The following is an 18,389-nucleotide window of genomic DNA, read 5'->3' as shown; positions in this document are numbered from 1 at the left end:
CTGTTTGCCATGAACCCTTAACTCAAGCTTTAAGATACTTCGCCAATACCACACACACTTAGAACCTTTTCAGCTCCCCCAGAGTCTTGCTCTTCACCATGATGTCACAACATTTTGTAGATACCTCAACATCTTAACTGTCATCACCTGTCTCAGTAACCCGAGAGATCCCCAAAGCTTAGGGCCAACTATTTACCTCATCTCTACCCAGAGCCCAACACACAGCTGATAATCAATAAACATATATAAAACAAATTTTTATGGAGCTTCAGTGAAAAAGATTGAAGTAACTCAGAGTGCCTCTGAGGCCATTGAGAAAAATAAAGGTCACCACCAAAAAAATGTCACTTTCACCTAAACAGTATCCTCTGATGAAAGGGACCCTGGAAAAACCTCTTGCTAATTTAGCTGCCAACAAATCCGAGGAAGCTAGGGGAAGAAAGAGCTCACGAGAGCACTAGGCCATAAAAAGGAACTATTTTTAAAGGTCAAAGGGCACACAAACTAAGAATTTCCAGTTTGAAAGGAAGAAAGAGGAAAAATAAGCCATAAAAATAATGAAAGGGAGTCAAAATGCAAATAAAAACATGATTTTCTTAAGCAGTCTGGCAAGATATTTCCCATTTCAGGAAAAACATGTTGGACTCAACAACCCTTATTCTTTCTCTACTGTGTATCATGAAGAAATCTATGAGAAACAGTGGGGATAAGTCAAGGTGACTCACAGGTATTAAGCTACAGTGAGATTTTTCCTGCCTTAGAAGGACCTGTTGTTCCTCAATAGCTATTAAAATACCACAAACTTAAGAAAAATATACTGTAAAAGCTAACATCAAGTAAATATCAAGTCTTCAGAAACTATTGAATGTGTATCTTCCTCACCTGGCCACCTGACATCATTTCTTTCTGAGAGTCTTAAAAGGGCTCAAGTGGTCATTCTGGGGCATCTTTTTCAGCCAGCCAGAATCAACCCTTACCTCAAGACATCACGCAGATGCTGGAGCGTTTCCTTACCTCCAAAATCTTTGGTATCAGTTTGCTTCCCTGCAAACTGCTTCTCACATTCCTCCAAAACTCAGTTACTTGTGTTTCTCACTGGTTGATCTTTATCACTTTCAATTAGAGCTACGATAGGACCAAGAATAAATAAACAAGGCATTTGGCTGGAGCAACATGCACTACAGGAAATGACGACCAATGAAATAGCTGATGAGACTCTTCCACAGAAGCTGTGAATGGGTCAGCTTGTCCACAAAACCATGCCCAGAACTTATGAGCCCAAATACAAATATTAACAGTTTGGTCTGAACAGTTTCTTCAACATTTACTAAGTCAAATCCAAATATCAACAATTAGACTTTAAAGGTCCCTGCATTGAAGCACTGGTGCTTTCCCCACCTTCAAGTCAGGAAAAGACTGAAGTTGAAAGAGAATGAACTACGAGAGAGATCAACAAAGGGGGAAAAGGGCAAATTACCCGATCTCAGAAGTTAAGGGTGGCAGTGGCATTTCTGAAGCGTGTTTTAGGAGCCAGGCTCTTTACAGAAACTCCCTCTATCTTCTCAAACTAAATGGTAGGTAATTTCTCATTTCCAGATGAGGAAAGCATCGGAGAGGTGGTTGTCAAGTAGCTCCCAAGGACACAGAGCTACAAATAACAGGGAGTAAGGAATCGAACCCAGGTCTGTTCATCTTTTAGGGCCAGACGCTTCCCATGATACCACAAAGCCTGGGTAGAATTTTCCATGTAGCAGACAGCAAAGGAAGACGGGGTAGCATATAGAAGCTCAAGCTTATCTAATGCAGATTAGATGTGCTTAAACCTTACAACTTCTAAAAAAAATTTAAAAAGTCACACTCTGAGAATCTTTTCAATGCATACGCTCAAATTTTAATGCATATACATGAGTGCACACATACATTCATTCAGTTTTAGAGTACATGCATCTGGTTCTAATAGGAATTGTATAACCGAAAAAAAAATGTTATAAATTATTCTGTAAAAGTTAACTATTTTTAATAAAGAAACTCTATTGAGTTGTTGCTAAAAGGCTAGAAATCTCCTTTTTTTGATTGACACAATAGTCTGTAAGCCTCACTCCAAGATTTCTAATTTTCCAAATCAAACATCAACACTAGATTCTACAATATGTATGACAGGCACACCTTTTCTTTTGATCACTGAAGATCCTCAACATCCAGAGTCCTTGTGAAACATTAAAACGCCCAAGACAAAACTGCCATAATATTACTATATTCTCAAATGAAACTTCCCGCCAGCGTTACAGTGGAGTTGTGACCTGGGCATAATTACCTCATTTGCATTTAACTACATGTGCTCTATAAGATGGCAGACAATTCCGGAGGATGTGAGACATACATCTGCTATTTCCTCAGCCAGTCCTGGCCCCCACTTGCCCCTCACATAATGGGATTCTGGTGTATGAGGTATGTATTTCTAGTACGATGCGGACCTAAGTACGAGCTATCTACTTTTTCTGGTGCTCATCCAGATAAACAGCTATCTATGTCAATGGCAGAAGAAAAACAGCTCTGCCATCCAGAGACAGTATGTCTACATAAGGCGTTTATGGGCAATTTAAAGAATGTTCAAAGATAACCTGACACAAAGGATTCTGCCTCACCTGCTGACTTTATCACTTACCTGCATAAGGAACAACACTGTATCTGTGCTGTCATGCATAGCTTCAGACAATAACTGCTCAAGTTCCACTAGAGTTTTGCTCTCATTATCTGGTGAGCAAATTTTGGAGCACTTACTCTCCATCAGCTTCATGAATCACTCTCATTTCCTCAGAGACCTCATGGGAGTTTCTCAAATTATTGAGGCAGGGCACCATCAGGCATCCCACCTTTTTGCTTTATCTAACTTTCTCTTTTCTGCTAAGAACTACTGCTTTCTTAAACCTTTGCACTTGCATCACTAGTTCTAAGAGCTGGCTTCCTTTACAGGGCAATTTTACTGACATAAAACTTTAATCACTTCACACAAGTCACTTGCAAACCAAACGAAGATGAGTAACACAAGTAGTTGGTGGCAGAGCTAGAATTAGAACCCAGACATCAGTCAGTCTTAGCGCTAATGCTGTTTTCATATCCTATGCACAGGGAACAAAGTCTGCTGCACATCAAGAAGACATACACTTGCCAGAAAACATACGTACAGATCTGAGGGTGAAATCCCACTGGAGGATAAAGAATCAAGAGCATGGAAATTGTGGGAATCCATTCACATCCACCGAGTCAAGTGAAGAAAGCTGGAGATGGGCTCTGAGGCAGATGGTTACATGAAAGAGCAATCACCACAGGAGAACTTGTGGATCAGACCTTATGCTTTACAGTCTACATTTCGTTTAAATTTCACTTAAATTTAAAGAAGCACCATTATTACCCCCATCTCCCAGATAAGGAAATATCTATAACCAAGTGGGACATGAATCCACTTCCAACCTACCCAAGACTGGGGTGGACAGAGACTTACTTCTATCAGGATCATTAACATTTCAGTTAGCTAAATCCAGAGTCTTAGCCAACAAATCCCTGACTTAACGGTGGATGATTTATTCTCCTAGGCTCTTCAAAAAAGTGAGTTCAACCAGAATAGGCCTATATCGAAGAAATTGAATCAATAATTAATCACCTACCAAAACAAAGCACCAGGCCCAGACAGGTTCACTGGTGAATTCTACTAACCACTTAAGAAATAACACCATTTCTCTACAATCACTTTCAGATAATAGAAAGAGAGATGACTTCCTATCTCATTCTATGAGGCCAGCATTGCTCTAATACCAAAACCAGACAAAGACATTACAGAAAACTACAGAACAATATCTCTCATGGACATACACGAAAAAATCTTCGACAAAGTATTAGCAAATCAAATCCAAGAATGTATGAATTACACGTCATGATCAAGTGAGATTTATCCCAGGTGCGATACTGTGATTTCTATTAAGATATATATATTTGGTCTGATTTCTGGCACACAGTTCCTGAAACCCTTGGAATTTCCTAAATGATGAGAGTATAAGGGTATCTTCTGTTACGTTAATGAGGTGACTTTTGGAAAGAATCTAAGGATAGGAGCTGGTTGCCAGAAGAACCAACCCTGTGATTAGAGGCTTGGAACTTTCAGTCCCACCCCTCAACCTCCAGGGAGGGGCTAAGAGCTGGAGATTGAATCAATCGCCAATGGCCAATAATTTAATCAACCGTGCCCATGTAATGAAGCCTCCATAAAAACCCATAAGGATTTGGTTCAGAGAGCTTCTCAGTTGGTGAATATGTGGAGTTGCAGGGACAGTGGCACAGTCCAAGGCAGCCTGTAAGCTCTGTGCCTCCACCCATGTGTTTCCCTGTGCGTCTCCTCCATCTGGCTATTCCTGAATTGCATCCTTCTATAGTAAACTGATGATCCAGTCAGTAAAATGTTTCCCTGAGTTCTGTGAGCTGCTCTAGCAAATTAATCAAACCCAGGGACGGAAGGTAGTGTCAGAATTGAGTTAAATTGTAGGACACCCACCTAGTACCCCGAGAATTACTTGGTGCTGTGTGGGAAACACATCCCTACCCTACTACACACTCATTGAAAACTGAGTCTCAGAACCTATTTCCCAGGTAATGCAAGGCTGGTTCAACATCTGAAAACTAATTTAGTTAGGGTAATGAAGCAAAATCACATGATCATATCAATAGATGCAGAAATCAAATGTGACAAAATCCAATACCTGCTCATGAAAAAACTCTCAATAAACCAGGCATAGAGGGGAACTTCCTCAAGTTGTCAAAACAAACAAACAAACAAACAAAACGACAGCTAATATACTTAATGGCGAGAAGCTAGAAGCTTTCCCACTAAGATCGGAAAAAGGCAAGGATGCCCCCTCTCACCACTTTTTTTCAATATTGTACTAGATATTCTGATATAATAAGGCAAGAAAGAGGAAATAAAAGGTAGATGGTAGCCCCCCTTATCCACAGGGGATACATTCCAAGGTCCCCAGTTAGATGCCTGAAGCCACAGATAATACTGAACCCTATATATATTTTTTCCTATATGTACATATCTATGATAAAGTTAATTTATAAACCAGATTAAGAGATTAACAAAATTAACAATTATAACAATATACTGTAATAAAAGTTATATAAATGTGTTCACTCACTCTCTCCAGTTATTTTTATATTTTTCAGTCCAAATCTATTCCTAAATTTGTGTAACCATCCCTTATTTGCAGTAAATGGCTTGGTGTCACTTGTTTCAGGGGATTCCTTGAAGTCTTCATACAGGCTCGATGCTTTCTGGCATAACACGCTGCCATCCGTCAGAACACGTTTTCTGTCCACGTGTCCCACTCACAAATTTAATGCCTTTTCCATCTTAACTAAGCACTTTTCACACACTGTGGCCATAAATCTTGCAGTATGAGGTGCGACAGCAAAACTAGCACAAATTTTTTTCCTTCTTCAAAATTTCATAGACAGATTTCTTCTTGTCGTAGATCTAGCAGCCTCAACATATTTTTTTTTCTTTCCTCAAGTCCAGAATTTTCACCTTTCCTTTTAAAGGAAACACTTTATGGCTTTTTTTTTTTTTTTTTTTTTTAGCATATCTCAATTACCAGCATTACTACTCCTATGCTTTGGGGCCATTATTAAATAAAATAAGGATTACTGCAATACAAGTACTGTGATACTGCAACAGCCAATCGGATAACCAGGACAGCTACTAAGTGACTGATAGGCAGGGAGCATATACAGTATAGATATGCTAGACAAAGAGGTGACTCACATCCCAGATGGGGCAGAGTGGGACAGAACAAGATTTCATGATGCTACTCAGAATGGCATGCAATTTAAAACTTATAAATTGTTTATTTCTGGAATTTTCCATTTAATATTTTCGAACCATGGTTGACCTTGGGTAATTGACACCATGGAGAGTAAAACCGCAAATAAGGGGAAACTACTGTAAAGAGTTGGAAAGAAGAAAACAAAATTGTCTTTGTTAGCATATGACATAATTGTCTGTAGAAAATCCAAAAGAACTAACCAAAAAAAAAACCTTCTGGAACTAATAAAGGATTATAGCAAGGTTTCAGGATATAAGAGTAATATAAAAAAGTCAACCAATATACCAGCAATGAACAAGTGGAATTTTCTATATACCAGCAATGAACAAGTGGAATTTGAAATTAAAAACAAGGCCCTTTACACTAGCAAAATGATATACTTATATATAAGAAAATATATACGTGACCTATGGGAGGAAAACTATAAAACTCTGATGAAAGAAATCAAAGATTAACTAAATAAATACAAAGATATTCTATGTTCATGAATAGGAAGATTCAATATTGTCAAGACATTAGTTCTTCCTAACTTGATCTATAGATTCAATGCTAGCCTCATCAAAATCTTGCAAGGTATTTTGTGGATGTTAACAATGTATTCAAAGTTGATAAATGGAAAGGCAATAGGCCCAGAATAGCCAAAAAATATTGAAGAAGAATAAATTACAGGACTGATACTACCTGACTTTTACACTTACTGTAAAGTTACAGTAATCAAGACAGAGTAATCCTAACTAAAGAATAGGCAAAGAGATAAATGTAGCAGAATACAGAGTCCAGAAAGAGATACAAATAAATATACTCAACTGATCATTGACATAGGAGCAAAAGTAATACAATGGAGCAAAAAGATTCTTTTAAACAAATGGTGTTTGGACAACTGAACATCCACATGCAAAAAAAAAAAAAAAAATGAATCTAGTCACAGACCTTATACCCTTCACAAAAATTAACTCACAATGAATCACAGACCTAAATGTAAAACACAAAACTACAAAACTACTGGAAGGTAACATAGGAAACAATCTTGATGACCTTGGGTATGGTGATGACTTTTTAGTATATTTTCTGTACATTCACCAAAGGCATGACTCATGAAAGAAATATTTGATAAGCTGGATTTCACTAAAATGAAAATCTTCTGCTCTGTGAAAGACAATGTCAAGAGAATGAGAAAACAAGCCACAGACTGGGAGATTATATTTGCAAAAGACATATCTGATAAAGGACTATAATCCAAAATATACAAAGAATTCTTAAAACTCAGTAAGAAAGGAAAACTTATTTTTAAAATGGGCCAAAGGCCTTAACAGACACTTCACCAAAGAAGATTATAGATGGCAAAGAAGCATATGAAAGATGCTCCACATCATGTCATCAAAGAAACATAAATTAAAATAAGACACCACTACACACCTGTTATAATGGCCAAAATTCAGGGCACTGACACCACCAAATGCTGACAAGGATGTGGAGCAGCCAGAACTCTCATTCATTGCTGGTGGGAATGTAAAATGGTACAGCCACTTTGGAAGACAGCAATTTCTTATAAAGCTAAACATCCTCTTATGATACAATCCAGCAATTGTGCTTCCTGGTATTAACCCAAAGGTACTAAAAACTTATGTCCACACAAAAACTTGTACCAGATGTTTATAACAGCTTTTTTCAAAATTGCCAAAACTTGAAGCAACCAAGATGTTCCTTCAGTAGGTCAACAAATAAAAAATAAAAAATAAAAAATAACTATAGCACATACAGACCATTGGAACATTATTCAACACTAAAAAGAAATGAGCTAACAAGTCATGAAAAGACATGGAGGAATTTTTAATGCTTATTACTAAGTGTAAGAAGCCAATATGAAAAGGGTACATATTGTATGATTCCATCTATACAATATTCTAGAAAAGGCAAAACTATGAGACAGTAAAAAGATCAGTGGTTGCCCGGGGTTCAGATTGGAGTGGGGAGGGAAGGATTAGTAAGGGAAGGACAGAGGACTTTTAAGGCAGTGAAAATATTCACTGTGTCATACCATAATGATGAATACATGTCATACATGTATCCAAAGTGAGAGAATGTACAACATCAACAGTGAACCCTAAGGTAAACTACAGACACTTTGACTAATAATGATGTGTCAATGTAGGTTCACTGATTTAACAAATGTACTACTCCGGGATGTTGATAATGGAAGAGGCTATCTATGCACATGTGGGGGCTGAGGGTATATGAGAAATCTCTGTACCTTCCACTCCATTTTGCCATGAACCTAAAACTGCCCTAAAAAATAAAATCTATTTTTTAAAAAAGTGAACTCATAATCTACCACTTACGACCTTGACCAACAAAGGAGAATTTTGTTGGAAATAAAAGTGACAAGAAAGCCACACCTCCTTAGAAGTTTCTTCAATTGTATTTCTCAGAACCCTTGTACAGAGGAAGGGCCCCAGCTACTCTACATAAGCCCCCAGAGGCAAAGCTTACTGGTTTCAAAGCTCCAGGCCCTAATATTTTCCCAATGGTCCCAGTTCGCACTGGCCTCTCTTCCAGAGATCACCGTTCTGGGCTCACTTTCATTCCCCCACTCTAGGCTTTGCACACCCCTGCCCCTCTGTCTGGACCACAGCTGGCCATTTCTGCTGACACACAGGCTTGTTTCACAACAAATCTGAAGATTCAAGCTGGAACGTCAATCTTTCCTTCTATTTCTACTTTACATTAATGTTCATTAATGTTAGATACAGATACAATAGCTTCCATGGCCTTCTGTGTTTCTTTGTGAATCAGAAATGATCAAAAAGATTCCCACCACCACTGCCCCTACCCCCATCAATTTTCTTGAGGTAACAACACTCACTTCTGAACACGGGGTTGGGCTTGTTCTAGCCGCCATCTGACACCACCACAGGGTGCAGCTGACACTGCTGTAAAGTGTGACTAGATAAAACCTCCAGTCATCATTAACCTCAGGTGCCGGGAAACATGCAGCCAAAATGCCAAAAGCCTGAGAAAATGGAAGAGTGACAGGAGCATAGAAAAGCAGGGCTGAGAGGGCTGCTGACAAACCCAGTTTAAAACATACGCCCTCGGCTCACTGCCTGAAAAGAGCAAGGCCCTGACAGGTAGGACCTTAATTAAAGTACCAGCTCTCTGGATAAAGGGAAAGTGTGTTCCTAGCTTTATAAATGTAAGGTTTCGTAACATTTAAATTGCTATGTGTCCATTTGTTTTTCAGCCAATCACATGGAGCTGATGAATGCAGCCTACTAAATCCTATTCATTTTAACAGGACATATGGGTTCCCATTCATCAAAACAATAGTATCAAGAATATGAAAAAGACAACCCACAGAAGGGAAGAAAATGTGCATACTGCATAACTTGTATCTAGAATATAAAAAGAATTCTTATATCTTAACAATAAAACTACAATGAGATACCAGTTCATATGTACTGACTAGAATGGCTATAATCAAAAAATGACAATAAAGGTGTGTAGAAACTGGAAACTTCATTTTTTTTTTTGGTGTGAATACAAAATGGGGTAGTCACTCTGAAAACAATTTGGCAGTACTCCAAAAGGTTAAACATTGAGTTACCACGTGATACAGCAATTCTACTAGGTACTAGCCAAGAAGAAATGAATAGCTATATCCACACACATCTACACAAAAAGTGATACATACACAAATATTCATAGCAGCATCGTTCATAATAGCTAAACGTGGAAACAACCCCTATGTCCATAAACTGAAGAAAAGATTTTAAATGTGGCACGTACATACAATAAAATACTAGGTAAGAAAATAGAATGTAGTGACACGAGGTACAACACAGATGAACCTAGAAAATATTGTTACATGCAAGAAGCCAGTCACAAAAGAACACATATTACATGATTTTATTTATATGAAATGCCCAGAATAACAAACCATAGAGACAGAAAGCAGGTTAGTGGTTACTCAGGGTTGGGGAGTAGGAGATGGGGGTGGGGGATGTGTAGGAATGTGGAGTGGATGCTAATGGGAAGGCTTTTTTTAAGGGAGATAAAAATGTTCTAAAATTAGATTATAAAAATAGTTGCACAACTCTGTGAAAAAGCTAAAAAAACACTGAACTGTAAACTTTAAAGGGATGAATTATATGGTATGTAAATAATAAAGCTGTTTTTTAAAAATGTGGTGGGATAAATCACAATGGAAAAATATTTTAATTTGAACTGAGTAAACAAAAAGTTCTGTAGGTCATAAAACACTATAAACCTAATTAAATAGAAAATGATACACTAGGAAAATATTTTAGTAACATACATAACAGAGCATTAAAATAAACAAGAAGAAAGCTATGATAATTCAGTAAGAAATACATATTGCCTTAGTAAAACAGAGGACAATTACAAAAAAAATCTCCAAAGAAAAAAATACAAATGACCAAAAAGTATATAAAAATTCATTTTCAACATTAGTAAGTTTTCACCCAGTAATCCCATTTTATAGTCAATGAAAATATTGGAGATGCCTTTAAATATTACTATAGATGAACATTTTTCCACTGTTCTTTCCTTATGTAAGAGGAAAACCTGGAACCCCTTAACATGTCCAATGCTTGCAGGAATGGACAAATATATCATTGTGTTTATGTACTAAAAAAACAAGGCAGGAAAGACATTCAAGCAAGTGTCAAAAGCAGTTATCTTTCTGGGGGTATGGAGGGAACCAAGATTAATGTATCTCTATTTTGTACAAATTATAATGTATTTTCCTCCTCAAATATCATTTCTAAAATTTAGAAAAGATAACATCTAGTATGTAACTCCACTGAAAAGGAATTATAAGATAATCATATATTCTTTATCAGTGGCTTTCAAACTTTGCTACATGTTAGAATCACCTGGGAAGCTTTTTAATCCACTCCCCGTTTGCCCCGAGAATACTTGTTGGTGGCACTGTGGCTGCAGCATTTACCCTGAGATAACTTGCAGGTTACAGTCCTAACCTTACCTCCAAATTTGCCACAAAATATCTCGCTTTTATTACTATTTTCGCATCACTCTGGTATAGCAATAGTCTTTGGAAACAAATGACATCATTTTATTTATAGCATTGTTTTTAGTAGTGGTATTTCCATTTACAAAATATACTAATTCTCCATCGCTGAAAATGGCAAATCCTAGAAAACGTAGCAGTCCTATGAGTGATGTTAACACTGTTCTCCAACAGTTGTTAGCCGAAGATCCACTTGATTAATCCGATTTATGTATACATTTCTGTTACATCAGGATTAGAGACAAGTTCTGTTTAGAAATAACCCTAAGAACAGTTTTTATATTTTCTTTTCACATTGAAAACCAGATTTGCTTCAGCCTCAAAGAGCATGTTTATGTAAAATTAAATTAACGCTGGCAACAAGCTGCATTTTTTTTTTCCTAAATGGAAAATGTGTTAAAACATTTCAATATCCAGGCCATATCACATATGCATTAAATCAGAATCTCTGAAAGTATGTATGACCCAGGCATCAGTATTCTTTAAAACTCTAGGGGGGTTCCAAGGTACAGCCAGATTGTATATGGGTGAACCAGGACTCATGGGCAAGGGAATAAATGGCACTCAAAGTCCTGGCGTTCACAGTGGAACAAACGCAGGCACATGGCTCTGTTTGAGAATACGGAACAAGAGAGTATGTGTGTCCTGGTCACAGCTGCACATAGCAATAAGAACATGCGGGGTTACCTACTCCTTGGAGGAGGCTACCATATAACAAGCCTCAAGGAGGAAATGAAGAGTGTTGTCCCATTCATCACAACAGAAGGAACTGTCTCTGCGAAGGTCAAATCCTGGCTGTGGCCCTGACTACTCTGCGGTGAAAGCAGGGCCCAGAACCAGCTGGTTCTACAAACAGACCTGTGCGGCAACTGGGCATTTTCTATGTTTTTCTCCACTGCCCCCAAGAAGACTCACAGATGCACATGTTCACAACCTCAAGCCTAAGACCTCCATGTACATGCAATCGAAATACAAAACTATATCATTTATAGCTCATGTGTCAACAATGGCTAGGCAGAACAATGCAGACCGGCATAGGAGAATGTGCTGGGGAAAGAGAGGGAGCCTGGGCTTAAGCCAAGCTCCACCAATAACATGTACAAGGAGGCAAATTCCATAACGATGAGTCGTCTTTGCTTCCATACTTGCAAAGAGGCCTTACTGGATGCGCTCTAGAGGCCTTGCCAACGCTAACACGTCTATGATTCTCCATGATCCTCACTGCAAAACTTCGGGTTATAGAAATTTGAAGCCAGCTGAGTGTTGTTCTGACCATGAACTTCACCTGACTCGGCTGCGATAACTACCCTGATATATTGTGGAAAAAAAGAAAATGGAAATTGTCTGACAAGCACAGACAAAAAAGGACTTTCAAAAGAGGGAGGTTGCAGGATGACTTCTGTCAGCCTCCTCTCGCTAATTCTTAGTAGTTTACAACTAGGCCTGACAAAGCACTACATCTAGGCCTGACAAAGCACTACCAGCACCATCCATTTAAGACTGTTCCCAGAAGATGTTGACTTCAAAAAGAAGCCTCTGAAAGAATATTGGAGGGAATGTGAAATCAATACGGCTTTTCTGAAAAGTGACTGGACAGTATGTATCAAGAATCTTTAAAACTGCACTCCATTTAGTTCAACAATTCTACTTCTGGGAGCCTGCCACTCTTGAGATGTCAGTTGTGTATTAAAAATTAGTGGACAAAAATATTCCCATCAAGAGTTCTGGGGATTGGTTGCACAACAATGTGAATGTACTTAACAGTATTGAAGTGTATACTTAGAAAGAGTTAAAATGGTAAATTTTAGGTGTATTTTACCACCATTAAAAATTAAAAATTGATAGGCATTTAATAGCAAAAACAAATAAAACACCTTGGCCCATGCTACAATTTTCTTTTTTAACTAACTTAAAAATTAACAAATATCCCCAAACTGGAAATTAGTAAAAAACTAACTATGGACTATTAAAACAATGGACATTAAATATTTTATTCAAGCAAAGTGGAAATTGCTCATGATATTAAGTGAAAAAAGGCAGATCATGTGTGGTCTCCAGTATAGGTGGTGTAGATTTAAAAAACGACTAGAAAATCGAAACGCTAAGAATAGTTCTGTCTCTAAGTTGGGATTTTCAAATTTTCTACAAGAATATTTGCTTGTAGGCGGGGTGGGGGTGGGGAAGCCCTGGCAGACATTAACTCATGGTCCAAGAATCAAAGTGCAGAATGACTTCCACTTTACAGCCTATCAGCTTTGAGGTTTTTCCCTTAAAGAAACAGACAGCCAGAGGGGTTTTTAAAACTGCTAAATCAGCTCTGTCAACTGAGACAGAACTGGAACTAGAAGCAGCAAAGGTGCAAATAGCCAGCACAAGCCAGTCTCCCCATATAAGCAAGGATGAGAAAAGCAGCATCACCCACTTGTCACCATCTGTCCTACCCCATCACAGTATTTTAAAAGGTGGCTTCTCATTTGCTCTATCTTGTGCCCAAAGTGATCTGGTAATGGGCCCAAAGTGATCTGGTAAATATAATCCAAATATAAAGTAACTAATGATATTACTAATAAATAAGCTACAGGAAATGGGCTCTGCTCTTCTCTGGAAGACAAAAAGATACATTACAAATATTAATGAATTCTTAATCCAAAAAGGCTTGTAATAGCCACAGTACTATTTTAATGGATACCAATCCTTGTTTTCATCACCGGAAAATGTATTTCCCAATTAGAAAAAAAAACAAAAAACAAAAAAAACTGAAATACTCAGAAAATTGTATCTTCTGACTAGCAGTAAAAAAAAAAAACAAAAAACAAAAAAAACAAATGGAGCAAGGCAGTAGGAGAGTAAAATAGTAATAACTAGCAATATAATTAGAATGTAAGAAACTCAATCACATAAAATGCAGGGTCACATTATTGTAAGGTTAATGAAACTCTCTGGCCCAAAGTTTCCATGGCCCAGGAGCTAATCACCATTTCTATCAGCGTACAAACTTTCATTACTACAGGCTGTGTGAGTGCCTGTAACAGGGGTTTATAGTATTTGACCTTAGCTAGAACAATAGTTTCGGTCCTTGACAGTTTCTTGATTAGCATCAATTAGTGAAGTGTTTCTATCCAAACAAGTAAAGCAGGTCTGGTTTATTTTTAAGTGCCTTCCTAAACAAAAGAGAGCGAAAAGGGTCTTATCTTTAAAATGAGAACAAAAGTCATCAAGGTAATTTCAGAGCTGCGTCTGAAAGATGATGAGATACTGCCAGGTTTGGGGGAGTAGTGGGGGAGTGTGCCACACCTGCAGGTGCTGCTCACACAGCACACTGTATTTACTGTATTGTTAGCAACAACAGTGCTAGCTATTTAAATAGATGACTATTTTTAAATACAGTGCACATTCACAACCATATGTCAGCTATTTTTATACACAGGTAGAACATTAGGGCTCTGGATAGTTTCCTAACAATATGGCTTAAGCAGAAATCTGTGTGTGTTAGACACTGTGGGAAAAATATTGTTTACTCTCTGATGTATTTTGAGTCAATGCCATTTTTAGGCAAGCACCTCTGCCCTCAACTTTCCTTTTCAAATTACAATTATGAAGACAATGAAGCCAAAGTACTACTGTGAGACACTAATTTGAGGCACAAATTTGGGCATAACACAAGCGCTGCTTAGTGTATTTAAATATCATTTGGACCAAAAGCATCTAATATGGAGAATATATTCTTCAATCCATTAAAAAGTTGAATGTTGCAGAACTACTCCCCCCTTCTATTCATAAGGTCTTTCAAAGAATTCAGCAGAAAAACAAACTTCAGGATATTTTCTCAAAACTAAAGATAACTAATGTGGTCAGGACACAGGAGACAAGGCCTTGTCAGGGGTTTCCCTGCCGGTGTGCTTGTAGCCTCAGAGACCCTTCTGGATAGCCACACTTCCCAGGCTCGCCATGTCACTCATTGCTACCTAGCATCCTACTAAAATGCCACTAAATAAATAAACAAATAAACTGTAACCATGCGAGGTGATGGATGTATTAACTAACCTTATTGTAATAATTTTCCTGTGTGTGTGTGTGTGTGTGTGTGTGTGTGTGTGTAAAATCACTATGTTGTATACCTTAAACTTACACAATGTAATATGTCAACTGTATCTCAAATAAAGCTGGAAAAAGCAATAAATACATTTCAAAAGATTTAAGTCCTACTAAAACAAACACTGAATTTCTTATTAATAAAGAAATTGTATCTGAAATGTAGTATTCCCTAGTCTCTCGAGGCCCAGGCGACAAGTCATTTGCAGTAGCACAGACTGGAGGAAAGAAAACTGGCCTAAAGGTCAGACCTCTGCACCTGGCATCACCCTCAGCTAAGGTCCCTAAGGATCCAGATGGGTTCAGAATTCTATGATCTGTTTAATACAGACAAGGTATACTTGGAAAAGACATTGTGCCCATCCTCAACCATCAGACAGACACACTAATTCAAGGGAAAAGGACAAACGATGTGGCTGATAAAAGAAAAAGTAAAATGCTGTGCACAATTTATAAAAAGGGAGTGATTCTAATGGGAGTAATCGACAAGAAAGGCAGTGTGAGAAGTATGATTTAAGAGAAGAAATCTAACAGAGATACAGCAGTAGTGGGCGGGCAAAGAGGAGGAAGAAAGGACATTCCAGGAATTTCCCCAAACACTGATAAACAGGTCAAATTCCTTGGCACAGGAAATCATTTCATACCGAAAAGGTTTCCAAGTTCCAGCTAATGACTGGATTGTTAACAATGTTGTCCAAAATAAGAAAGTTCTAGAACAATAAAATATTTTGGACACTCATCAATTCATAGCAACGTTTCTAACACTCAAAGCCTTAAGAGTTGCTCTCAATTTTATCCCCGTCCCCCAAAACTACAAATATCCACTAAAAGATTCAGAAATAATATACATGACTTTATAAGAAAAACATATATTTAGGAAACCAGAAAAATATACAATTTTACAGCCCCAAGGTACATTTTAGACCAATTCCAAACATGTTTATATGTAAATGAGAAGAATTCTCGCACTGGCCATATGATCAATAAGGCCCCAAACTGTCATGTCCTCAGTAAACAAACACTCTGCAAAACTAAAAGAAGATCAGAGAACTTTTATCACTCTAGGTATCAACATTCTGGAAAGGCTTTCCTCACAACTGATTCATAACCTCTCCAAGTAATGTTGGGTTTCTAACTTTAAATATAAAAGATTGGTAAGCATGAGGGAAGCAAAAATACTTTGAACAAGTAATCTATTAAGTCCTTTGCCCCCACTGCTTCACAAGTCTGATTGTCACAAACAATTAAATTTTATAGCCATTCATATGCTCTATGGTGTGAACCAGGAAAATACATCAGTATATAAAGCTTGGTAGTAATAACTGTTAATCAGGTTACTATTGCCAAAACCCAAACCCTTAAAATGCACCACAATGAGTTTAAAGTGTTCCCTAATTCATGAGCAAGAAAACACCAAAACCGATGGTTAACATTAATCTTTATAACAAGACCTTGAATCTTTGTCAAAGTTTAGCCTCAGCAATAGTTTATACATAGGTTGAACTAAATAAGTCTATCCAAATCATAATTTTTAAAAAAGATTTTCTTCACCCAGAAGTTACAGTAACCAAGAAAAACCTTCTTCCAAATTTCTTTTAAGCACTAGTCTTGCTTAATTTCATACGGGTATTAAGAATATAACCAAGACAGCTGGTTTGGGAGCTGTTTTGTTGCTCGTTTACCTGGGGATTTTTTGTTTGATCTTGATTGCACCGAGTGAGACTGTCGAGGCAGCAGAGGTGATGAAGGCAGAGACATTGACACACCTTTGGCCAAGCTCACTCTGTAGGTGTCCTCTGCTACAGAAAGATTGCTCATGGAAAAGTCACCATCATGGCCAAGGGGCAGGACTGGCGGGGAAGTCTCTGGACCAAAGTCGCTTCCTGGTGTGGAGAAAGAAAACCTCAGATTAGACCATCCATCACAGGTAGATGCAAATTTATTCCTAAGAACTATATTCTTGGAATATAATTCCCATATATCATATGTGTGTGTTGAATATATTTTTTAATGATTTTTTTCCTCTACCACTTTTACAACTTTTTACCCTGTGAGGGAAAATTCAAGTTTCACCACTCTAGTATCAATGAACTCTTCCTCATAACCCTTTCTGCACCATAGCAGCTGGTCTGATTTCATTCATAACAATGGGTCCAGAAAGCCACGGATCTGAGATTTAATCAAGAACAAGTATGAACGATCCACAAGAAGCTTTGATTTCAGCCTGAAGTAAGGGGGTGTGGTACTGGCCTTACATAGGTATCAGCACAACAGATTCAAACACCGAGATCCATTCCATAACTCCCTGGCCTCCCACCACCTCTCTCCAATAAAAGTGTCCAAAGGAGCATTTAGCTTACTTCAACATTCCTCCCCAGCCCCATAAATCTCTTCTCTCATCTGATCTACTCCACACTCCCCATGGTATAGAGTCCACCCTCCTACAATTTAACTAGCCAAACCATTAGTCATGAGACTAGAACCACAGCTCACTTATTGAGCAGGTTCCCTTTGGTATTCAGCCCCTAAATGAACTTAAGGACAAACGAGTTTATTATTATAAAAAACATTCTAGAGTAAGCGGATCCAAAGAAAAAAGAGAGGAAGCAATTACAGTGAAGAGAGTACACAGGGAAGAGAGTATGTAGGCTAGGGCCAGCATCTCTGAGGAAGAGAAAAAAAAAACACAGCCAATTCTCAAGAATTCAGATCCCATGCTCTCCTATTGTTCCTCTCCAACCCATCACCTTCCTCCACTCCTACTAAGAAGCAACTGAGGGAGTGCAAGCATAGGAGATAAATCATTATCCTGATGATTAGAAACATCTTCAAGCTCTAAACAATAAACAGCAGAATTGGAAAGCTTTAGAAAGTTTTCCACAAGCAAACTAGTCTCTCTGAAAATGCTATTCAATTGGTCTTTACCATGCCTGACTCCGAAAAATCAAGGTCTGGATTTGAAAACTATCTAGCCAGGCAGAAACTCAATTTCTGTAGATCATGTATACAAGACTCAAAGGGATGTGAGCTAAACCATCCCATTCAAACTGCACTGTGGTGCTTGTTTCTCATGTGAGTAGGTGTGGTGAAGTAGGGAGTCCCCGCTCCACAGACCTGGAGGGGGTGCTGTTTAAAACACACAAACAAGCTCGTGTCTGACTTTCAAAGGCAACCCAAACCCAGGAGACCTGCCAACAGAAAAGCCGTGGGTTCTGCAGAGGGTAAGATGGCAAATTCAGAAAGGTAATTTGGTCTCACCTGGACTGGCTAAGCTTGAAGGGGTTTTTAATAAACTTGGAAAACTAAATATTTATCACTAAATGCCCAAATGACTAATATCTGAAAAAAAAAAAAAAATTTCCAGGAAACCC

General features: G+C 38.0%; 1 protein-coding gene across 12 annotated transcripts in view; it reads right to left on the bottom strand.

Annotated features, from left to right (window-relative positions):
- Nucleotides 1–18,389, bottom strand: part of TANC1 (tetratricopeptide repeat, ankyrin repeat and coiled-coil containing 1) — a 215,529-nt gene that overhangs the window by 104,259 nt on the left and 92,881 nt on the right. For all 12 annotated transcript variants that reach the window (XM_006921103.2, XM_015596701.1, XM_025039235.1 and 9 more), the window contains one exon: nucleotides 16,701–16,901. In XM_006921103.2, the coding sequence (XP_006921165.1) occupies nucleotides 16,701–16,901 (201 nt within the window). The remainder of the gene's footprint in view (nucleotides 1–16,700; nucleotides 16,902–18,389) is intronic.

This window comes from Pteropus alecto, unplaced genomic scaffold, assembly GCF_000325575.1.
Source record: "Pteropus alecto unplaced genomic scaffold, ASM32557v1 scaffold3, whole genome shotgun sequence".
Classification (NCBI taxonomy): domain Eukaryota; kingdom Metazoa; phylum Chordata; class Mammalia; order Chiroptera; family Pteropodidae; genus Pteropus; species Pteropus alecto.
This window is presented reverse-complemented; position numbering and strand designations above follow the sequence as displayed.